Consider the following 22,707-nt stretch of genomic DNA (forward strand, 5'->3'; position numbering starts at 1 on the left):
CTTCCGCGGGTGCTGCAAGTCTGATGCTTGTACCATCGGCTACTGCCCTTCCAACTAAGGGATCTGGTGTTCATAGGAATAGACGGGCCGGCTGGGGTTTGCGAGCATACTGGGATAGAAGATGGTAAGCCCTCCGCCACACCACCCCGGCCACACCTCCCGACCCCATGTCTGTGCTCCCGCTCCAACGACACCCCCTTCACCATCAATGACACCAAAATCTGGGCCCCAAGACCTGGAAGTGGGTGTGGACTGTGGAGTTGTGGATGTGCCTAGGGTGGTTGAGGGGTGCTGGTCTCTTCGTCCTGCTCCTCCTGCTCCCTCCACCAAGGCCATGGCTCCACGCCCCGACAGCCTGGGAACACGCAAAGCATCCACGAGGGCCTGGACAGTCCCCTTCTTCTTGCATCCCATCGTGCCTCAGGCCGCCTATCCCGCTGCAAACTGGCTTTGTCACGGAATCTCTGTACAACTGCCAGCAACCGCTCGGACGACGGCGAGCACAACTTCTTTTTCCTTGCTGCGGTAATTGCTCATACTGTTCGATCATGATCATCCCGTATGATACACTCGGTACATACAGCTCTCGACAGTTCCACGGGAGCTTCCCCTCATCAGCTTCCCTTCATCAACCTCCGCCGCCTTAGACAGGACCAGGCCCACATTGCCCAAGAGTGACCTTTTAACACCAGCTTATAGGCCTAAAGCTGTGACAGGACGCCAGGGCTTGGACAAGTTCCGCGCTAGAGTGGCACAGAAGAACGCGCCCACGGTTTTCTCAAACTGCCAAACAACCGCTGGCGCCGCCCAACGCATTTGCGCTACATGTTAGATTCGCGCCGACAGGCTTGGGGAACGCGGGTTTCAAAGGATGGGCCTGGCGGCGATATATGCGCAACTTGGGTCGTACTAAGCAACTAGTGAGGACGCCGCCGTTCACTCATCCATGTCAATTCCAGAGCGACTATGCCCAGCTGTCACGGCTCTTCTCTCGTGGGATCCGAGATCAGGGCGTCAGATCAACAACAGGAACCTCCACATCATTTTCAGCTAGCCTGGTGTTGATCAAACTTCAACCACCAGATGTTGACAGGGCTTCCAGTGTCGCTTTTCCGCCAACCCCAGCAAGCTCATTCAGGTTTGCCCCCACCACCGACTTGGGTGCTTGCTTTGGTTCGTTACATTACTCTGTAGACAGAAGATCCTTGTCTCATTTTCTGCCAGGGCTTATCTGTGCCTCTCCTTCCGTCGGGTTCTCACATCCAGTTCCTGATCCAGACTCCTTTGTACTTTGTGCGCAAGTACTTTGTACGCAAGTGAGGAGGAAACCCATCTCTTCAGGGCGAGGGGTGAGTCGAACCTGTCTACCGGTACTGCTAGGTCGGACGATCTTTACTCTTCTCCCTATACTAAGACTTTGGGTCAGACGGCCAGACCAAATCGAGCACAGCCCGGATATTCACGCCGTTTGGGCTTAGGACGACCAGCCGTTGCCACGTTCATCAGTAGGCACGGGTGGTGACGGGACTACATATCACGCCTTGGATCGGCCTCTCGCCAGCGTCTGCCACGCCTCAGCCGCCCCAGCACTCACGCGCCATCCCGGAACCTTAATCAATCTGGGGCCGTCTTTCCAAAACCGCATCTCCCGAGGCTAGGGAACCACGAGCAAGACAGAGAGCTCGCAAGAGTGGCTGCGCCAAAAAAAAACACCCCTTCACCCCGCGCCAGCTTCTTTCATCCCTTTTCAGGACAACCGTTCTCTATCCCAGTCCATTCCTGAGGATACTATCACTGTTGTAGACTGTCCAACCATCTAGACACTTCACACTTTCGGCAAGTCACATACTCTAGGCTACATCACAGCTGCCAATCCGGTCGACTCTCGCTCCCTACTTGGCGCCACCCATCAGTACACCATCACGCACCGGCGGGGTTTTTGACTTTGGATCATACATTCCAGACCATTTCTGGTTGTAACGCAGCTAGGATACCCACATATTTGGGCAGTTTCGTCTCACTTTTGAACTTGCCGCTGGCTCTGAGTCTTCAGATCTGACGTACTCATCTGTTTGAATCTCTTCGACAAACCCGTTCCTCGATCTTGATCCCTTGTCGGACCCGAGTGAGTGGACCACGGCATATCGATACTCACCAAGCCGTTGCTGTGTATCTCATCTCACAATACGACGTGTTCTCCATACTCGTCAATATTCAGGACCAATTTCCATGCCAGCTGGTGCTTCGCCAGGCCCCTGATTTACAACTAGGCTTAGGTCAACCATAATCGGCCTCTGCTTCTCACCAGCTTCCAAGTGCTCTCGAGCTCTGCCGGGATCGATTCGGGCATATAGGCCACACAACACCACCTCGCCATATCCGTTTGGGTCTTGACTTCCCTTCCTAGCGTGGTAGCTTCCAGTAGCCCCCGCCATTACGCCAGTCCCGCCAGCAGATCACAAAAGCGCGGGCTGCGATACCCGCTCTCCAGTCAACCCAGTTACATTGTGGCCGTCCAAGTGCCCCACTACTGCCATCACCACCCGCCGTTCAAGCTATCGAAAGAACTGTTGTGGCTCTGGGTGACCGAGGCCCTCTTCCGAGTGGCACAGTTCGCTCTTTTGCTTCCCCAAAAACAAGGAGCGGCCAATCTCCCTCTCAAGTCCACTCACAACTCCAACCACAGACCCCTCTCGACATATGCCGGGTCCGCAATTGCTACCCCTCGGGTCAATTTCATGAAATACGTAGGTTGCCACGGATTCAAGCTACATTTTTGAAGGAAAAGCACCCATGCCCCAGATCAGACTTCACCAGCTCGCCATTTCAAGCTCCTCATTTGATCTACCTAGCCGGGCCACCGCACCCCTTTACCCGGGCGGCTCCTCCTCCCACAACTCTCCGGCTTTCCAACTCGAGGTTCTCAACCCCTAACGACAACTTGGCTCACTGCGCCCTTTGGCTTGCTCAGACGTATACCGCCTTGCGTAGCTGTGCCCCACCTAAGCTCGCACTGCCGTCGCGATTAGCGACCCCCGAACTCCAAGGGATACGGCGTTACTGTTCCTGTGAGTACTGGCAGAGCATGCCAGCTGCCCCAGGACACTGAAGCACACGATCCACAATACCTTACCTCCTCATTCCCTTGCCTCTCACCTAAAAATCACGGTGTCAGTCCCTCCTAGCCGCAAACATGGGGGATTACTATCATCATTTTCTCACCTCCATGACGGGGGTGGCAGCTAGCCAAAGCACAAGCCTGCAGGACATACATCCTCCCCAGTTTCCAGGTGCCCAGATGCCGATGATGGGCGGTGCCATGCCTGGACCGTATCCCAACCTTGGATACTTCACAGGTTTCCCTGACCCCGTTGGGCTTACTGCCCCCAAATCCTCGAGGAACCGAAGAAAGTCGGCCTCGGGCTTAGATCACGTCAAGCATCGACGAACACGGTCTGGCTGCTATATGTGTAGGAGTAGGAGAGTGAAGGTGGGGTCCCTTGTCATCTGCAAGATTATGCTCTTCTAACTCTCAATATAGTGCGATGAATCTCGGCCAGTTTGCGACAGTATGTTTGACCCAACAGGTACTGGTGACGCCGCATCGTTAACATTGTACAGGGTGTCGAAAAGGTAGCCGAGAATGTATCTATCCAGAACCACCAGCAACCAAGGGGTCTCCAGTTCAGAGTTCTGCGTCCAAAGATGGAGCGTCTACCCAGCAGCAAGCCAGTCCGGACTCATCCAATGATGCTGAAGACGGGGAGGACGACATAGAGCCCGCCGGTCTTGACACCATTCTGGATGAGGACGAAGGAGAGGAAGAGTCTTATCAGAAGCAATTCTCTGGGCCGAGTAGAAGTAGCACATCTTCTTCATTCAATTTGCAGCGCACGGGAGGTACGCGGCACGGCTCCGAGACACCGTCACACGAGGGAACGAAGAGTGCCTCACCTTCAACATCTACGGCGAGTAGCCAAACAACGACTGCATATACGATGCCGGATCTTGCAATCTTGTCCCTAGATGGTCACGCCGACTGGTCGCATTTGCCTCCCGACCTCCGGCAGCATTTGGAATACTTTTGCGCCAACGTTACTCACTACCACTACTGCATGGTCAGTGACGCACACGAGTTCTTTCGCATTATTCTTCCGAATTTTGCGTTGCAAAACGAGGCTCTGCTGTACGCAGTTGTTGGCTTCGCAGCGTACCATCGCACATTACAAGACCCCAATGGCAAGATGGAGGAGTTCCTGAAGTACTACAACAAGAGCGTCATTTTGTTGCTCAACTCACTGAAGAGGAAGGAGAAGCACAACGTTGCTATGCTGTTGACCGTTCTTCAACTTGCCACAATCGAGGTGCGGCAGTTCCCCGATGTCTTAAGGTAACAACAGCGTGGCTGACTGGGAATATAGGAGTACCTGGGCGACTGGATCAACCTAATGGGGCATCAAAAAGCTGCTTTCGAGATGCTGACGCACCTATTTACACCCGAGACGGCCACGCAGAGCCCTCTCGGTAGAACGATTGTGTCTTGGTATGGACGCTTCGACATCTTCATTGCCATCATGGGCGGCTTTCCCACGATGTTAGCCCCGGAGTGGTTTACGACGTTCGTCGAGTACTGCGATCAGCATGCCGTTTTGGAAGAAGAAGACAGTCTGCATTGGAAAATCGAAGCGGAATCAGGCCGTCTCAAGGTCATTTCGAGAGAAATGTCGACACTATTTGCCCGAGGCAGCAGGGGCCAGATAACACCGGAAGATTTCGCGACGGAACACGAAAGATTGCAAAATTCGCTCCAGGGATGGAAAGACGGTTGGGACCACGCACTTACTGACCCTGCTTACCTCGTTACGGACTTCAGCCACGCGAGCCCCTTGGGCGAGGACGACATTGTTGACGCGTTCACTACGGGAGTCGTGTACGATTTTCCAATCTTCTCCACGACGCTGCTCACTAGCGAGTTCAACTCTACCATGATGATGCACAAGTGTCAGTCGTCAACGACGCAGCGGGAACATCTGTACGGCGAGCTCAGAGGCCATGCGTACGCCATCTGCCAACTCTTTGAGGCTGTCGAGAGGTGGCCGTCGAGCCCGAGGGGAAGTCTGATCGTCATCCAGGCCGGGATTGCCCTCTCGGCGCTGTTTTTGCCGCAGGATGCCAAACATCACAACTGGATCCGGAAAAAGTTTGCTCTGTTAGAGACGATGGGGTACGTGACATACTTACTGGGCTGGCGGCTCTGCTTCCCATTTTCGTACCATGGAAAAACTGACGTTTGATGAAACCTACAGATACATGCAACCAATATCACTCCGCGCCAAAATGGCTGAAATGTTTCACGAGCCCAGCTGCGTGCGCTGGTGGCTGCCCAACGATGAGGGCTACAGTCGCATCGTGCAAGACGTACGGACTTTCGCCGATGAACGCAACGCCAACGCCGTATCCGCACAGGCGGAGAATCTACGAGAAGTCCGACACATTTTTGCAAAGATGCAAATGGCGGAGGAGAAAGCTCAGTCTGCCTAGGTTTTAGTCGACTACTCCTGGGGAAAGAGGGCAGGGGACGGGGTCGAGGAGTTGGCGCCACGTTCTCGTAAAAGTAAAAGGAGATAGAAGTGTCGAACGCGTTGGCACACGGCTCACAATAGCCCAATAAGCCTAGCTAGCTGTAGGGACAGCATGCGCTTTGCATTGCGACAAGGCGAGGGTTGGAAGCTCGTTGACAGCGACATTGGCTGGTACAAAAAGGAAACGAAAAGCCCGATCATGGACGATCAAAACAAGCCGCGTGGGACGCAAGCATTTCCATATATCATTATTTATTTTTTTTTAAACTTACCCATCGGCGGCATCTTTCTTCCTCTTCCAGCTCTTTCAGAGGCTACATCCGTAAACCAACCCCCCTAGAGGCCATGCCACACCAAACCAGGCAGGCCATGCGCATTTTGGCGTTGGGTCTTTCTGTTTCTTTTCCCTCCATTCTTCCATTTCCATTCTGAGCTGCATGCAAATCCCCTAGCATACTTGCAGGGGATAAATGTATTATACTTGTTATTTTCTTGGACATTGTTATCTACTGATCTACATTTCACACATTTTGCTTCGATTCATCCATCTACCTTGTTAGACAAACAACTTTATAAACTCTTTGCCTCATATTCATACACTCTTTGTGATGCGTTTTCAAAACATCACAAGATGAAAAAGAAGAATACTATACATACGTGGACCTCATCTCATTACAATAATAAGGGGGAAAATAAGACGGGCCCCCGAGAGGGGAAAAAAAAAGTCTCGAGGTAATAATTTGACAAGCAAAAGCAGTTGGTTGTCCCGCCGAAACCAAATCCCAGCCCCCATGTTTGACGGATAGGCAACAAGTCTGTAACTTGAACTTTTCATCAATAAGCAAAGTCATCAAAACCCCCTCACCCTCTGTCATGTATCCTTGTTATCCTCTTCCTCCTTTGCAACATGTTTGGGCTCCCCTTCCTCTTTATCGGGTTCTTGGGCCTTGCTGTCGGTGTCTGCAGCGTCTGTTGTAGCCTGAACTGCTTTGGCGGATGATTCCTGAGCAAAATCATGAGTGCTGACGTCTGCGTTCTCGTCAAGCTCTGCTTCAGCCGAAGCTGGGATGTCGCCTGCTGTCTTGTCTTCTGCGTCGTCAGTCTTGTCGGCCCCCTCTGCTCCTTCCCTCCCCGAAGTGGGTTTATCCTCAGACTCGAATGACACCAGGGTCTCATCCGCCTCATCTTCTATGGAGGCGATGCTGGGCTCATCGTCGTTCAGAACTATCGTGGTATCCGCGTCGGATTCTGTGTCAGGGTGGTCGGCTTCAACTACTTGAGGCTCAGCCGCCGCGGGCTCCTTTTCTTCCGTGGGAGATGCATCCTCCGTGATTTCCTTTTCGACAATCACCGGTACGTCCGCCACTTCGGGCTCCTCCTCAAGGGTCTCAGGGGCAGAGATTCTCATCTCCCGCAATTTATTCGTTACGACATTGTCTTCTTCGTCAGCCTCCACCACCGTCGTTACAGCACTTCCAACAGACGGGCTTGCCCTGACGTGCCGTCTCGTAGCAGTACGGCCAACAGGCTGGAAGTTGTCGTCCTCGCCTTGAGCGAGGCTCTCGCGGTGGGTAGGCTTCACAATGGACATGGGAAGCTGCTTCTTATCGCCGCCGTTGGCGTCAGGCACCGCCGTCGCCGTCTCCAGTCCCTCGGCCTCGGGTGGGAGCTTGTAGTTCTCGGCGGGGAGGAGGTCGTACATGTCGCAGACGGTCTTGAAGAAGACGTACAGCCCGGTCTGGCCCTCGATGGTCCAGAAGACGGCGCGGTGCTGGAACCAGGCGTGCGCGAAGATGCGGTGCAGGCGGCGGAAGACGTTAACTAGGTTCTTGACGGCGACGCCCTTGTTGTGGACGTCGGAGAGGACGACGAAGCGCGAGGGGAAGATTTTTGGGTCCGTGACGATGTTGGCGGCCCAGTCGAGGGTGTGGCAGCAGTAGTCGATAGCGCAGCAGCTCTTGGGCTGTTCGTGGACGGCGCAGAGAAACTGCCACTCAGAGGCACGCATCTCGGGACACGTCGCGGCGCTGCAAGGGGGGGAATCAAAGAGGAAGCCGACGATGAGGGTGTTGCACTGCGAGATCAGGAACCGGCACAGTTCGTAGAGCCAGAGGGTGCGGTCGATGCCCGGCGGAGGCGTCGCGAGCTGGATTGCGGTCGTGCGGGTTATCGGGATGCTGTTGCTCTTGGTATGGTGGTAGTGGAGGGCGGCGAGATGCTCCTGGAGCTGGAAGGCCGAGTCGAGCTACAAGAAGAGCAAACATCGTGTAAGCGGCAGAAGCCAATACTAAGGTACTATTCACCGCGTGCTACGAACCTCGTTCAGGGGGATTAGCGGCGGTCCAGCAGCCATGTCGGCAGCCTTGGTGCCCGAGTGTATGCGACGCCTCGAGTTGGCTTCGATGAGAGACTGCTCCATCGGCGAGGCCTCGCGATTCGATTGCGCGCCCATCGAAGGAGACCTGGGACCTAATTGGATCTCAGCTGGCGGCGGCGGACTGGGCAGCCGGGGCGAGCTCGGCGCCATAGCCATAGTGAAAGGAGCCGATCGAGTGGCTGTGGTGCGGGGGGTTCCTCGGGAGAGTATGATGCAGAAGAGGAGGAACGAGCGGCTGGGGAGATTATGAGACCGCGGGTCAAGAGCTGTTGTGTTTCCCCCTTTCTCCTCGAAAAGTCGCGGTCACAGGTGTCGGAGTTGTCTTTGTTGATGGTTGGAATGTCGAGGCGGCGGACGAAAAGTCGTGGTCGGCGGCTAATCAAGAGCTCCAGGTCACCCACATCGAAGCGCTTTGGGGGCCAGAGCTTCTGGTTCTGCCAACCCCGGCACCCCAGCTTGGCTTAGTCAGGAAATCGTCCCCGGCCGTCGTCGTGCCTTTTTTTTTGTGAGTGCCGGTATGTGGACCAGACGACGTCAAATAGATACGTACCCTGGCCATGAATACTTCATTCTCACCTGGGGCTTTCCTCGCTTGACAAGTCAATTGAAGGGCGTATTTCTTCTCAAAGAAACCTCTTGACTCTGCACCTTCATCTCAAGATTTTACAAACTCTTTCCTCTGGAAGCCGCTTACTGCTTCTTTCCATACGACATTTGCATTTGAAAAGAATTGGTCTGAGCTCTCTCGCAGGTTTCCCCTCCATCCTAGCATGGATTTCGACGACGATGCCCCGCCTGATCTGGTAGAGGCCGGAACTGATCCTGCGGATGATGACCTGCCACCATCGGAGAGCCAAATCAAGGTCCCGATCACAATTGTTACCGGTTATCTCGGAGCTGGAAAGACGACATTGCTCAACTATATCTTGACGGCACAGCATGGAAAGAAGATTGCTGTGATTATGAATGGTATGTCAATCGCATGATGAAATGCGCAGCTGGAGCGTTATACTGACATTCTTCAGAGTTTGGTGATTGTATGTAAAGTCCGACATAAGCCATGCAACCGCGACTACTAACACGTTTAAGCGCTCGACATTGAAAAGTCACTCACTGTTAACAAAGGCGATGAGCAAGTTGAGGAGTGGCTCGAAGTCGGCAACGGCTGCATATGCTGCTCTGTGAAGTAGGAACCCCCCTCCCCCCAAACTGATCGTATCCGTTTTAACACGCCCAGGGACACCGGTGTCAACGCAATCGAGTCACTCATGGAGAAGAAGGGCGCATTTGATTACATCTTGCTAGAGACCACAGGGCTCGCGGACCCCGGCAATCTTACGCCCCTGTTCTGGGTCGACGATGGTCTGGGAAGCACAATCTATTTGGATGGTATTGTGACTCTTGTAGATGCGAAGAATATTCTTCGCAGCCTCGATGATCCCGCTGGCAAGATCGAGATTGACGGGGAGCACAAAGAGGATGACGGCCACAGTCACGGCCCGCTCATGACGACGGCACACGTCCAGATCTCACACGCCGACGTCATTGTCATTAACAAGTCAGATCTGGTTTCTGAGGAAGAGCTGGGGCAGGTAAGGTCGAGGATAGAGTCTATCAATGGACTCGCCAAGATCCACGTCACCAAGCAGAGCGAGGTACCGAAGCTGGAGGGCTTCCTGCTGGATTTGCATGCCTATGACCAAGTCACGGAACTTGATACCAGCCAAAAGGGCCACAGCCATCTAGATTCGGTGAGTGAACCCCGGAAACGCTGAAGCATGTCTTTTCGCTGAACAAGCATAGACCATTTCAACCGTCTCGATACCAGTGCCAAAGCTGGCACCTTCTCAATTGAAAAACATCGATTGGTGGCTGAGAAAGATGCTTTGGGACCGCAAGCTTCCTGGAGACGAGAAGACGACGGTCGACGTTCATCGGTCAAAGGGACGGCTCATCTTTGACAACGGCGACGTCAAACTCATCCAGGGTGTGAGGGAAATATTCGAGATTCTCGACTCGCCCGACCAATCGCGCGAAGCCGCGCAAGCTGAGCGAGGCAAGATAATTCTTATTGGAAGGTACCTCGAGGGTGTCGACTTTGAGAAGAGTTTGGTAGATACACTCAACTCGACCCCATGAATCGTATGAATGAGAAGGACTTCTGAGACACAGCGCGTTGTTTTGGATGCATGATCATTGAGACATCGTCCGCAAGGCGTACAGGAAACATCTTTTGAAAACATAGCATCGTTGGCTTTCTAGAGACTAACGAAAGTCGTCGAGGCCGCATCCATTGCAGCAGCAGAAAACTTGAGGCTGCCGCTCACTGGTCTGTCATGAGGTCGTGGGATTGGTTACCTTGGGCCATATGAATGCCACTTAAGGACGTAGACGGGAGAAAGAGCGCCATGGTTGCAGGGTGCATCAGATCAATGCATGCTGGAAGCTGCCATCCCAAGTGTCGAAAAGGACGTGATGTCAAAAAAAGGCCCCAGGTACATGTACGGCAGTAGCGCGTGTTTGCACTGATGCAGGGGTTTTTTGGAGGGGCTCTGGACGCACAGGCCATCGGATCCATCTTTGACCGGTCCTCCGCGCGTTAGTGTTGGCTGGGCTTCGACCTCTCTATACTGTACACATGGAAACCGCATAGAGCTTCCATCGTGCGCAAGCTTCGAATCAGAATAATCTTTCGAGCCATCTCGACCCTCGCCCATCCTAATTGAACCCCGAACCCCCGCGCTACGACGAACCATACGACGCGACTCTCGATTGCGACTTTCTACTCCCCGAGCCTTCATCATGAATCGACCAGGTAGGCCTGACCCTCTAGTCGTCCCCTTTCAGCCTCGAGGTACCCCGCCGTTTGCATGTTCATCAAGGCCACTTCGATCTCGTCGCACCTCTCAATTGTGGTCGCCGCGCCTCTATATCGTCGAGTAAACTTGAGGGGCATCGAGTTCATGCGCGCGAAACGTCACGCCGCCGAGGATGCTCTCAGTAGACCATCGCCACTGCCAGCGCCGACGTGTAGCCCTCATTCTCGAGAACTGGCGCCGACCCAGCCCAACGTTAAACATGGCCTTTGGATAGACAATAAGGGTTCCATTTTACATATGCTGCTTAGATACCTTGGCTTCGGGCCTCGTTACTCTCAGGCGACACTCTTTAAGACCTCCAAGCTGACGATGGGCGGAACCAGTAGGAGTAGCTCCTCAATCACTGCGTGGCATACCAGCAGGTTTTGGTGGCCAGCAGCAGCAGCAGCAACAACAACAACAACAGCAAGCTGGGAGGGCAGTGTCAAACAGGTTACCAAATGGCAAAATAGGTAGGGACACTCAACTCTGTCTCTCTCTCTCCCTGTGTGTGTGTGTGTGGTCGTGTGCGCGGGGGTTTGCAAGTATGAAGATCTGATGTTAACGTGGAGTTTCTTGGAATACACAGGCAGTAATGGGTCTGGCTGGGCATTTGGAGGAGGAGTGCCCATGGGAGGCGCTGGTCTGCAAAATCAAGCCCGTCAACTTGGAGGAAATGTGAGCTTTGCACAGAGCTTAAGCGGGTCGCAACCGGCAACACCGTTGGACCTCTCGTATGTTCCTTCCTCCTTCCTCCTTCCTCCTTCACCGGCTACCCTGCACATGTTCCTACCACTTTCCCCACGATCACCTCCCAAATCAGCAGCACCAGCCGCTTTTCAAGCTTCACAATCAGCCGCACTTGGTCACTTCTGCTTTTCTTTTCTAAGCTCCGCCTTCTTGGCCTTGTCTCTTCTCTTCCTTTCATCATGGGCAGAAAGCAGCGCCTCGTTCGAAAGAGAGCAGCAAGACAAGAGAAGATGGATGGAGCCTCATCTTTGCCTGGCGAGCAGCCCAAAAAGGGCTATGCGGAAGTTCTCAAGACGTATTTTTATTTCCTCCCTTGCTCCTCTCCCTCATCATTGCCTCTGGCGCGACTGCGGACGCTTCTGCGCTCATGGATTCTGGCAACGATGGTGGTACTGACTTCTGAAGTAGCGAATTTCCATCCCTCTCCAACAACGCCCAGATGAACACCACCGGCCAAACAAACATGTGGTCATCAACAGCTTCGCGGAACCTGGGTGCTGGTCCGGTGCCGCGCAACCAGCAGTCGACGCCACTTTCGGCACAGAGTGGACAGGATGAGCTCTTTACGCCAACCTCGGCTCGTCAAGGCGCCTTCCGTTTCGGTGGCCAGAGCAGCGCAGGTCCGGCGCCTCAAGCGCAGTCTAATCCGGTGGATGATTTTCCGCCCTTGAACAGAAACTCGAACGGTGAGATCGGTGGTGAGCGAAGTGGCAATCTCATGCCCTCTTTGGGTTTCGGCGGCAACCAGGCGAGTGGCTCATCCGCCTCGATACCTCCTACCCGAAGCGCAGGTGCCGGCAATGGTCTACTCAATGCGCTTTCTGCGAACAGCAGAACCTCAGATGGCCGCTCATCGTCTATCGCCAGCGTACAAGGTATGTCGAATCCACCGCGCCTGACAGTAACGCGCTCACTTATGTGATACAGATCAATCGAGAATACAAGAAACGTCTGTCGAGAGAGGCAGCTCTTTCTCTGAGGAGACCGGTGGTGACAGCGCATCCCAGTCTGCAGAGGCCAGAAACCCCGCTGGAGCCATTGGTAACGACGTAGTCGCTGGCAAGGCCAAGGAGGAGAAGGATGGCCAAGCACCCGAGGTGCAGGACCCTCTGGCAGGAATGGCGCCCATCGACAAGTTCGGTATGAAGGGTCTGCGTGTTCTCATGAACAACTACCCAAGCTACGGCGCGCTGATGCAGGGAATGGACCCCAACGAGTTCGGTCTGAACGTCAACTCGCCAGAGTAAGCTGCCTGACTTTTCAGATATGAAGGTTTTACTGACTGTGGCAGTCTCATCTCTACGCAGATCTACTCTCTCTTCGACGACACTCCGCCACGTCCTGCGATTCCCAACGTTCGGCTCCCAGAGTGTTATAAGGTGACCAATGTGCAGCCCATCGACACGAAGATTCCGTCGTTCAACGAAGAGACACTATTCTGGATCTTCTACAGTTGTACGCAGGATATCAAGCAGCAATTAGCTGCGGTCGAGTTGTATGTATCTCTCACGTCTTCAGTGATGGCGACTAACAACCTCCCAGGCACAGCCGAAACTGGCGTTGGCACAAGAAGCTGCATTTATGGCTTACCAAGGATGAGCTCATGATGCCCGCTAGTCTTGGTCCTCACCATGAGCGTGGTTACTACATTGTCTGGGACACCACCAACTGGCGCAAGGAGCGGGTATGTCTTGAACTTCTTTCTAGAAGTCGTTGAGCTCAAATCACTAACTCTACACAGAGAGAACTCACTCTCCACTACGGTGATCTGGAGACGAATCTGGTACAACCGGCTGCATAGGTGAATTGGGGTGTATGGTTCATTGGCTTTCTCGTTCTATTGACGAGGCTGGAAACGACTTGGTACCTGGGCACTGGGCATGAGACCCGACAGGCGTTAAGTCATGTTGATAAGGCATGGTTTTGCAGGCTTCCGGTGTGAAGCTGGCCAGGCAAATGGCAGACGCTGCATATCTGCCGCTGCTTTGTTGTATGAATCACTGATCAATGGGAGTTACCCACGGCCGTTAAACGAAGGGAAATAAAATGACGATGCCGATGCTGCAAACAAACGAAAAAAATGACTCCTTTGCCAGTTCTGGAATATTTACGCGATGCCGCCCGTCTGGTATGGGAAGCGCCTGATACGGCGAGAATCGACTCCTGCTGTGTTATACCTTGGTAGGTGAGGTGCTGTGATGGTTGTTGTCGAGACAGTCCGTGCGCGTCATACTTACACGGAAAAGCGCGGGAAACTCCGATCTCGCGCCACATAAGCTCCAAACCCCTGCTCCATGAGGAAGGCTGATGAACTCATCAACTCCATAAAAGCTGCCAGCCGGTCTCCACGCATCTAATCTGACCACGTTCCTATCCCATGCGCAGCGGCGATACGCTCCTCCGTCTCTCCATATCACCATCGCAGTCTCCATGAGGCGTGCAGCAGCCTGAGCCCCCAGTCACCACCTCCAATAGCGAAAGCCCGCAAACGGCCGACCCAGTCTTACGGCAAACCGACGAGGAGAGCACCGGCCAGTGCGGCACGCGACAGACACCAGATCTACAGCAATGGCGAACGAGCAGATCTCGCTTCCGTACCTGGTGATGATATTGCTGGTCACGGCATTTGTGATACGGTTCCTGTTTTTTTCACCAGCGCCGCCGCCAGCGCCGCGACAGAGCGCTGCATCGGTGCTACGTACACGTGAGGCGGCGGTCGAGAGGATACAACAGATGTTCCCGCAGGTGGACAGGCGGACGATTCTATGGGATCTGCAGAGAAACGGCGGGAATATCCAGGCGACCTCTGAGAGGATTCTCGCAGGACGTATGGAAGCTGTAAGTTTGGAACCTTGCTTTACCTACTTTCACCTCGGACGAATACTCGGCGTGCCGAAGTCGAGTCCCGGCGAAATGAACATAGCATACTTTTGGAAGCTACTATGCCGACGATGTCGGAGATGCTTCCTCTGATGTAGCGCAGTCGTAGCTGACCTGGGACGTGATATCTACAGCCTCCAATCACCTTTCAGCCCCCTCCTCCACCGGGAGCGAACAACGCCGCGGCCAGCTCTTCAACACCGGCCAAGGCACCCGCGAAGCCCACGCAGCCGGACCTTATCACGAGATACAAACTCCAGGACAAGATTTCGGCGCAGCAGCGGCAAGCGGAAGCGGACGCCGCCACGGAGAAGGAGAAATCAGCCAAGGGTTGGAGCTCGAACAGGGACGAGAGGCAGTCGCTGTTGCAGAAGCGGAGAGACGAGATGATCCTCGCAGCGCGGCGAAAGATGGAGGCCAAGATCGCCGCGGAGAAGGCGGCATAGCCTGGGAACGGAGGGCGCACTGGGGATTGCTTTTAACAGCGTACTTTTTGCTGGTCGAAGGCATGGAGATCGGCAGGTTACGTGCATTTGGGAGCCTGTACAACACAGATACACGACAAACTGCGGGAGTCACGGCTTCACCGTTTAGTCTGAGAGGGTGGATGGGGATAATGGCACATATTCATATGCTCCGAGCGCTGGCGGAGCCTACACAAGTCCACTTTCTCCTCGGACAGTGGCTCAGCGGGCCGATGGTGCAATGTGGATCTGCCATGACATGCGTCGAGGAGGCCCGGATGCCTCGACGGATGAATGGGGTGAGGCGACAAAGTTGATAAGCACGTGCTAAGGTACGTTCGAACTGGTTGAGATAAGAAGCCGCTACTCCGGTAGTTGTCGCAAGTAGCGGGCGGGAAAAGTTGCGCCGTCGTGTGTCCCGGACGGTGTTCCCCAAGTGCCGCCATCGTCGCGAGGTTCTAGTTCTTCGTTTTGAAATGACACGAGCTTGACGTGTCCTGTGGCTTGACTCGGTCGTTGCGTTCTGCGCTTGCTCGACCCAAGGCTGAGAAGGTTTAGAACGGTTATCATGGACGCGAGCGGTGCCCTTATTCAGTGACATGTCAGTGAAGTGAGAATCACTAGCCAGAAGGAGGGACATGGGTACAGAGGCTATGCAGAGACGACGGCGTGGGTTTAGGTAGAAGACATCAATAGTTCTTAGGTGCTCGAGTTTTGCATAAGGAAATATAAATGAATCATAGCATTGTGTTCAGGCCACGGCACGTGCAAATGAGGCTCTCTCGGCAACCGGGAGTGTTTGTGTGACTGAAAAGACAGGACCTTGAGGAGGTTTGTCTCACTGCAATAGCAACGACGATGGATCTTGTCTTACGTGCTGGGCTGCCGATGCAACAATGGCACATGCACGTGAACCCGTGTATTCTTCTTATCTCAACGATGACTTGTATTGCTCTGACTGAACTAAGACTTTGTCTCCATGACAAGCAACGATTATGTTCATACCTGTCCAGGTAGCAGGAAGATCCGCGCGCAACTGATGTTTCTGCTGGCTGGGGGCACGGGGTAGACGGATTTGCTGGTAATGACTCGGGAAGCACACGAGTCCTGTTCATCTGCGTTCCTCGTGCCTGGCTCCTGACAGACACGTGGGGGTCCCGCGAGTTCCTGAGGGTTGTCGAGTTTGGTGGCACAAAGACAGAAGAGAGAAAATGAGACATGGGCGCAACTTTGTACAGCCGCAACAACGTACAGGTGTTTGGTCAAAGGAAACGGCATGTTTTGGGAATTCTGGCCTGGGCCGCGGGCAAATCCTCGTCTTTCCCGATGCGGCGAGTGGTCCAGCATGGGACCGACGAATATCAGATCCCATGAATGCCAGATCTCATCGTCTCCCAGGGTTACCCAGACGGCTCTGGCATCGTTACTCCGTCCTTTAATTCTCCGACTGGTATGGTTCGACTGATGAGAATTGCACCTGAATCTATTCTTGGGGTGGACAGACCCCCCCTTGCGTCGCATGTCATGAGAAGAACAACCCGAGGCCTGCGCGGATAGACAAGGACGAAAACAACGCCAGTGGCAAAGAGACAGTAGCAAGTGCCTTTTCTGTGAACGAGTTCCATTTGTGGCTAGAAAGTGTAGGCGGGGTCCTGTTTTGAATTGAGAGGAAGAGAGCAATCTTCCACTGCTTCTGACTGGTCTTTCCTCCCGGCGCGGGAGGCCAGAAGGATGAGGTGGGAGGCGGGACGAGGGGTACCCTAGGAGGGGTCAGTCCATGGCACGGGATGCTACAGCCCGGTGTTCGTACCAAGATGCGGCGGCGTGCTCTGGCGGCTGGATCTCACTCGCTGCAAGAAACTAGTTCTAGCCTAGTACTTACCGCCCACTTTCTTTCTCTCCAAGTTTTATTCGGGGCCGCCGGATCGTGGTCAAGAATCGAGGTTATGTCATTGTTGCTGCTTGTCACTCCCAAATCTTCTGCTGATCCGATGCGACGCTCGTTCAACCGTTGAATCAAAGTCCTCTCCCCCTCTCCCCAGCGGCATGAAAATGTCCAAAGAGACCCGCAGGAAGATGCAGCATGACACAGTGGGCTTGGAGACATGATGACTTGGTGACTTGCAGGAAAGTGACGACGGTCTGCAATCCTTCAACTGCACGCGTTGCTCTGTCTACAAAGGTGGAAAGCCAGGTGCACCTTGGACTGGACCCCTGTAACGCTTAGCGTCCCATTTGCGCGCATGCCCATGGAGACCCTCGACTCTCTCTCGAGAGAAAGGGCACCCTCTTCATGCATTCGTTGCATTGGCGCCATGGGCCATGTGTTTTGCGGGTGGCTATGGGCATGGGGCATGGATGGATCAGATAGAGAAGGAGAGACCGATAGGGAAGCCCCGCTTCGACCCAACATTTCTGTCTTTCACATGCTTTTCGACGGCTTAGTTCCTCTTCACCGCGCAGGACATCTCCACTGCCAGTGGGAAAAAAGGCGAAAGCAGGGCGAGCGACTCTGCGATAGCATGGGGCAGATAGACACAAGCTGACAGATAGGTATGTGAAAAGGAAAAGGGCAAGAAAAAAAAAGGCTCGTGGGCTTAGGCAGGTAACTGGGAGGCGGGGCCCTTGTGTGGCTCAACATCTTACGCAACTCCCGTCTGCTACGCAATAGTACGCCGGGGCTCGCATAAGGTAGTAGAACACAACAAAGACTTGAGCATCTCGAGGTACCTGACCGTTCTCTCGCTTTGGCAACCAAGGTTCCGTGCTTGTAGAGGTATTATCTCACAAACATGAGGTAAACTTTCCTCATCTGACGGGACGCTCTCCCACTTCGTGTCAGACTACCTATCAGCGAGCCGGCCACCACCGATTCGATCCATCCGCCCATCAGATCCGCCCCAGCGGGCCCAGTGGGAACGACTGCCAAAGGGACCTGTCCACGGGTTCTTTTCAGTGTCATTCACACACCACCAACCGGTACACTCCCACCCCATCTCCACCTCCACCCGACTTCTTTCGCTTCCAGGTTCTTAGTTCCAAGTACTGCTCTACTTTACCTTGCCTCTTCTCTAAAGCCTCTCCCCCCCCCGTCGTCTTCTTTGTCTCACTTTGGATTCTTCAACTCGCTCAAAGAGCTTCGATCCATTGCACCTGGAAATCGACCCGGATCTGCCAAACGTTGGTTATTGGTTTTTTTTTTTTGTGGCCAATTCATCGTGGTGTCTTCCTCACCTCCTGCTCAGCATTTCACCCAAGGTAGACTCAAGAATTACAACCTCTCACACTCGAATACAACCGTTGCCTCGAGGGCATTTAAACGTGGGATTTACGACAGCGGGGCAATTTCTTAACCAACACTTTTTTTTCGGCAACATTCCCTCCGTCGCAAAGTTACAGGCGCTTGGGCTAGATCTCGACGTTCCTGGTCCGTAGCATTCCTGCTTTGGCGACAGTGCCCTCTCGATCACAAGCCTGCGACTTACCAGAATAGCAGGCCGAGAACAGACCGCCACGCCATCCCACCGAATTCCCCGACAACCATTGATTGTCAACACAGGCGGACGGACCGACGGACGGTAGTCCCCCTTCCTTCAACCAGTGAAGAAATAAATCAAAACACAATGCCCCCCTTGCGGCCCTGGGGTCCCATTTTCGAAGAGATTACTCTTCCGCAGAATAGAATGTCATCGACAGTCTTCTCGATGCTGCCAACGTCGCTTCAGTCCCGGCTGCCGCCGCTGCGGTCTATCCGCAAGAGTGCAAGCATGCAGACCCTCACCTCAAGCAGGCAATCGCACAGCCGCTCTCTTTCAGGACTTGACGACGGCGTGCACCGGAACATCACGCAAGCGCGCCTCATTTCCGAGAGCACGGAGGAGCAGCACATGAGCTTGGTGGCCACCGAACACCACCAGTCATCGCGGACGTACGAGGTACGATCTGCAGCCGAGAAGCTCGAGCAGCAGCGGCAACAAGCGGAACAGTTCTATCAACAACAGCAGGCATCGAGCCAATGTTCAAACGTGGATTGGCGCTTCGCCCAGCAAGGTAGAAATCGATTCTCCTGATAGGGGATCCTCTGACTAATCTCTGCTCATTAGGACTTGCTTTGATTGCCGTCGCCCAAGATGAGTTGAGGCATCCGTCAAGGCGGCCGGCGGTCGACTTCGAGAGGAAAGCGTTCCTCGACGGCGTCGAGTATATTCTCAAAGCCCTCCCCAGCGACCTAAACGAACACGAGCTTGACCGACTCCGCACGTCAACACCCTCCAACTTCATTCCCCCGCCAAGTCCCGGTGGTCGGGCCTATTCACCCTCACGGGGCGCGAACAATGGCAGGTCAATTCTTCACCGGGGCGTACAAATTGCTGTTGTCAACATCTTCGTCCTGATCCATCTGGCGCTGCCATACATCATCCTTCTGCTGCGGTTAGCGGCCCGCACTGAGAGGGAGTACCGGATATCGGAGAACCTCGTAGGTGCGGGCATGGGCCTCGCCAACGCGATCGGTAGTAAGGGAATGCGCATAACCGGGGCGCTGTGCAACGTGGGCGATGGCAGGCTCGGGCATGCTCTTACGGAGGCCATCGCCTGGACTGTCGAGGGCCTCACGGGCGGCCTGTCCGACGGTGTCGGCGAGGGCTTGTCCATCGTGGCGCCCAAACGACAATGAGACGAACGATAACGAGGTCAAATTTAACGTACTATGGTTTGGGAAATTTCCATTATTTTTGGGTTTAGACTTTTGGAGTATATTTCCGTTTTCCTTTGTCAGGTCAGGTACGTTTGCTGCAAATGCAGGTCCTTTGAGGTGGAAACTCTGCTTTTGAAAGAGTCAGTAAGATCATTGTGTGGGACGAAACGGGCTTTGCGAAAGCTTTACCATTACTCACATTAGCTTGCTGGGTCGAGCTCAGCTGGGAGAGCCCTTTTGCCATAAACGTCTCACTAGAGAGTTGAATTGACCACGAGGTTTGCTGCGATGATCAAAGAGATCGGAGTCTAGCCGGGGCATCACGACAGGATAATGATGCGTAAGGACTGGACTTATAGAGAACCTTGCTTTCAATATTAATGAGTTCAATGAGTGTTGCTGATCCTTGGCCCACGTGTGCGGGGAGTTGCTCCTGACGAAATTTATCACGAGGAAGGAAGAGAGAGGACTTGAATATGCTAGCTGGCGGGACTTTGATCCACTTTGCTACGTCATTTACTGTCGGGTTTGATAGGCTTCCCAGCGGATGTTGGTATAGCTACTACTCGAGCGCTGATTTATCGTCGGGATTCCTGCACACGGTTGAGCAAATCGAGAAGGAGATAATAACTGTTCGGTCGAATTGATAGAGCCAAAGTCTGGCTGCTTCCATCAGAGACGCTAAAAGCTCGCCTCGCAGGGATACAAGCCGGAGCCTCCCGGGGCGCGCCATTGAGTGGCTGTTCCATCCCGTCCCCTGTCAGTCGCAGGAAAGACCCACCGAAAATCAGAGAACCAACCGAAGCCCAGGGAAAAGTGAGCGAAGAGCTGATAAGGCCGGGAAAAAATTCTTATCGGCTCGTCTCCTGTCCACCTTCCAGCTCTTCTCCCAATTCGACTGGTGAAAAAAGTACGACAGTTTTGCATCCTACACACCCTCCTTCATCCACTCCCTTTTTTCCCCTTCCAGAACCCAAGAGCTGTATTGTATCGACCTTTTTCTTCAGTAACTACTGTCTTTTTAATCACATCCTTTACAAATGTTTCGCCAATCTCTGAGGAGGTGCGTTCGCATCAGCGGCGCAACCTTTGCCACCCCGGCACTCCGAACAACGAGACCTGCCGCCCTCCAGTCGATCGGGCAGTCTTCGCAAAGCACGCTTCGCGTACCCCTCAGCATTAATGCATTCAGGCTCTATTCTAGCGAGTCCGCGAACGCTGCGACTGCGCCGGCCGCTGAGGAGAATGGAAACGCCTCGGGTATGACGACAAAATTCGAAGATTTGAGCAAGTTGGGCGTACACTCCAGCCTTGTCGACACCATCACAAAAACCATGAGGTACGAGGACATGACAGATGTCCAGAGCAAGACCATCGAGCCCGCACTCAAGGGCATGGACCTGTAAGTCATGTCGCATCATTATCTGCCAGATTCTGCCGTTTTACATACTGACGCTTCCTACCAGGGTCGCCCAAGCAAAGACAGGTACCGGAAAGACCCTGGCATTCCTTGTTCCCATTATGCAGAGGATGATTGCGGCGGACCCGTCGCTCGCAACCAGGCGCGCGCGGTACCAGGCCAGCTCCAGGGATATTCGTGGAATAATCGTCTCTCCTACACGTGAGCTCGCTGAGCAAATCGCCCTCGAGGCCGAGAAGTTGTGCGCGAAGACGGGCCTGGTCGTCCAGCGCGCCGTTGGTGGAACACGAAAGGGCGAGATGCTGCAGAAGACCCGGAGAGAAGGTTGCCACTTGCTCGTCGGTACACCCGGACGTCTCAACGACCTTCTCTCGGACCCTCAGAGCGGAATCGAGGCTCCCAACCTGGCCGCGATTGTCCTTGATGAGGCGGATCGTATGCTTGACGTCGGATTCGAGAAGGAGCTACAGTCTATCGTCGATCAGCTGCCCGACCCTCGCACTTCTCAGCGCCAGACTCTGCTTTTCTCTGCCACCATCCCCAAGAACGTCATCGCTCTTGCCCGCGAATGGGTCCGCCCCGACAACTTTGACTTCATTCAGACCATCTCCAAAGACGATGTTCTCACCCACGATAGAGTTGATCAGCATGTTGTTCACTGTCGAGGCTGGGCCAACGTCTTCCCTGCTATGTACGAGCTCATCGATACGGAAATCCAGAAGAGACTCGACAACCCGGAATTGATGCCCTTCAAGGCCCTTGTGTTCCTGCCTACGTCAGCCTTGGTTGATCTTGTGGGCGACATCGATGTCACTATGAGAACGGATCGCGATCGCGTCCAGGGCTGGAGAATCCACTCCAAGCTCACTCAAGGCCAGCGTACGAGGTCTGCAGAGTTGTTCCGCAACGCCAAGTCTGGCATTCTGTTCTCTACCGACGTCACTGCCAGAGGTCTTGATTTCCCCAACGTCACCCACGTTATTCAGATTGGCGCTACATCGGATCGTGAGCAGTACATCCACAGACTCGGCCGTACGGCTCGTGCAGGCAAGGAGGGTGAGGGATGGATTATTCTTGCTGATAGCGAAATGGACGCTGCCCGTCGGGAACTGCAGGGCCTTCCCTTGAAGCCAAACAAGGGGATCGAGTGTGCCCAGTTCGACTTCACCAGCCAAGAGCAGCCCTCAGAGATGTGTCAGAAGGTGACCGAGGCCACTTCTCGGATTAGCAGCGACGTCCTGAACATCGCTTACCTCTCGCTGTTTGGCCAGAACCGCGATAATGTTCAGGCCAAGGCTGACGAGCTCCGCGAGTGGTTCGTTGATGCCATGCGGCTCGACACTACGCCCTCCATGAGTGCTTCCACCGCCGACAAGCGGGGTCTGCGTAGAATCCGCGGCCTTAACATTAGAGAAAACTCCAGATTCTCCAGAGATGGTGACCGGGACGGTGGTCGTGGCGGCTATGGCGGCGACCGCAGTGGTGACCGTGGCAACCGTGGTGGCTTTAGCCGCCGCGAGCCCCGCGATGCTTTTGAGAAGATGGAGTTTGACGGCTCTAGTTCTGACCGCCGCCAGGGTGGTGGATTCAGCCGTGGCGGACGGGACGGCGGACGAGGCTTCGGTGGAAGAGATCGTCAGAGATCCTCCTTCTAAGCGGAATATGAAACCAGCTCCAGAG

General features: G+C 54.2%; 9 protein-coding genes across 9 annotated transcripts; 7 read left to right on the top strand and 2 right to left on the bottom strand.

Annotated features, from left to right (window-relative positions):
- Positions 1 to 890: 890 nt before the first annotated feature.
- CORC01_13970 (uncharacterized protein) lies at positions 891 to 1,478 on the top strand (the record flags this gene model as incomplete). The annotated part of the gene is made up of 1 exon (XM_022625584.1): positions 891 to 1,478. The coding sequence occupies one exon, from the start codon at positions 891 to 893 to the stop codon at positions 1,476 to 1,478; it is 588 nt and encodes a 195-aa protein (XP_022467893.1).
- A 1,715-nt stretch (positions 1,479 to 3,193) lies between these two features.
- Positions 3,194 to 5,541, top strand: CORC01_13971 (uncharacterized protein; the record flags this gene model as incomplete). Its single annotated transcript, XM_022625585.1, has 5 exons — positions 3,194 to 3,490; positions 3,542 to 3,569; positions 3,622 to 4,364; positions 4,422 to 5,224; positions 5,307 to 5,541. 5 exons carry the CDS (start codon positions 3,194 to 3,196, stop codon positions 5,539 to 5,541), a joined length of 2,106 nt encoding a protein of 701 aa, XP_022467894.1.
- A 912-nt stretch (positions 5,542 to 6,453) lies between these two features.
- Positions 6,454 to 8,115, bottom strand: CORC01_13972 (Mob1/phocein family protein; the record flags this gene model as incomplete). Its single annotated transcript, XM_022625586.1, has 2 exons — positions 6,454 to 7,827; positions 7,900 to 8,115. 2 exons carry the CDS (start codon positions 8,113 to 8,115, stop codon positions 6,454 to 6,456), a joined length of 1,590 nt encoding a protein of 529 aa, XP_022467895.1.
- A 614-nt stretch (positions 8,116 to 8,729) lies between these two features.
- CORC01_13973 (CobW/HypB/UreG) lies at positions 8,730 to 10,098 on the top strand (the record flags this gene model as incomplete). The annotated part of the gene is made up of 4 exons (XM_022625587.1): positions 8,730 to 8,928; positions 9,049 to 9,145; positions 9,197 to 9,710; positions 9,763 to 10,098. The coding sequence occupies 4 exons, from the start codon at positions 8,730 to 8,732 to the stop codon at positions 10,096 to 10,098; spliced, it is 1,146 nt and encodes a 381-aa protein (XP_022467896.1).
- Positions 10,099 to 10,759: 661 nt separating this feature from the next.
- On the bottom strand, positions 10,760 to 10,924 carry CORC01_13974 (uncharacterized protein; the record flags this gene model as incomplete). Its single annotated transcript, XM_022625588.1, has 1 exon — positions 10,760 to 10,924. One exon carries the CDS (start codon positions 10,922 to 10,924, stop codon positions 10,760 to 10,762), a length of 165 nt encoding a protein of 54 aa, XP_022467897.1.
- An 822-nt stretch (positions 10,925 to 11,746) lies between these two features.
- Positions 11,747 to 13,368, top strand: CORC01_13975 (NOT2/NOT3/NOT5 family protein; the record flags this gene model as incomplete). Its single annotated transcript, XM_022625589.1, has 6 exons — positions 11,747 to 11,862; positions 11,976 to 12,442; positions 12,495 to 12,810; positions 12,859 to 13,062; positions 13,110 to 13,251; positions 13,309 to 13,368. The coding sequence occupies 6 exons, from the start codon at positions 11,747 to 11,749 to the stop codon at positions 13,366 to 13,368; spliced, it is 1,305 nt and encodes a 434-aa protein (XP_022467898.1).
- A 767-nt stretch (positions 13,369 to 14,135) lies between these two features.
- On the top strand, positions 14,136 to 14,893 carry CORC01_13976 (CUE domain-containing protein; the record flags this gene model as incomplete). The annotated part of the gene is made up of 2 exons (XM_022625590.1): positions 14,136 to 14,405; positions 14,582 to 14,893. The coding sequence occupies 2 exons, from the start codon at positions 14,136 to 14,138 to the stop codon at positions 14,891 to 14,893; spliced, it is 582 nt and encodes a 193-aa protein (XP_022467899.1).
- Positions 14,894 to 18,336: 3,443 nt separating this feature from the next.
- Positions 18,337 to 19,586, top strand: CORC01_13977 (uncharacterized protein; the record flags this gene model as incomplete). Its single annotated transcript, XM_022625591.1, has 2 exons — positions 18,337 to 18,961; positions 19,015 to 19,586. Coding segments are annotated over 2 exons (1,197 nt in total), but the record flags the coding sequence as incomplete, so codon positions are not given.
- Positions 19,587 to 20,647: 1,061 nt separating this feature from the next.
- Positions 20,648 to 22,682, top strand: CORC01_13978 (DEAD/DEAH box helicase; the record flags this gene model as incomplete). The annotated part of the gene is made up of 2 exons (XM_022625592.1): positions 20,648 to 21,009; positions 21,074 to 22,682. 2 exons carry the CDS (start codon positions 20,648 to 20,650, stop codon positions 22,680 to 22,682), a joined length of 1,971 nt encoding a protein of 656 aa, XP_022467901.1.
- Between the last annotated feature and the right edge of the window lie 25 nt (positions 22,683 to 22,707).

Source organism: Colletotrichum orchidophilum (genome assembly GCF_001831195.1).
Source record: "Colletotrichum orchidophilum strain IMI 309357 chromosome Unknown Scaffold_227.1, whole genome shotgun sequence".
NCBI classification, from domain to species: domain Eukaryota; kingdom Fungi; phylum Ascomycota; class Sordariomycetes; order Glomerellales; family Glomerellaceae; genus Colletotrichum; species Colletotrichum orchidophilum.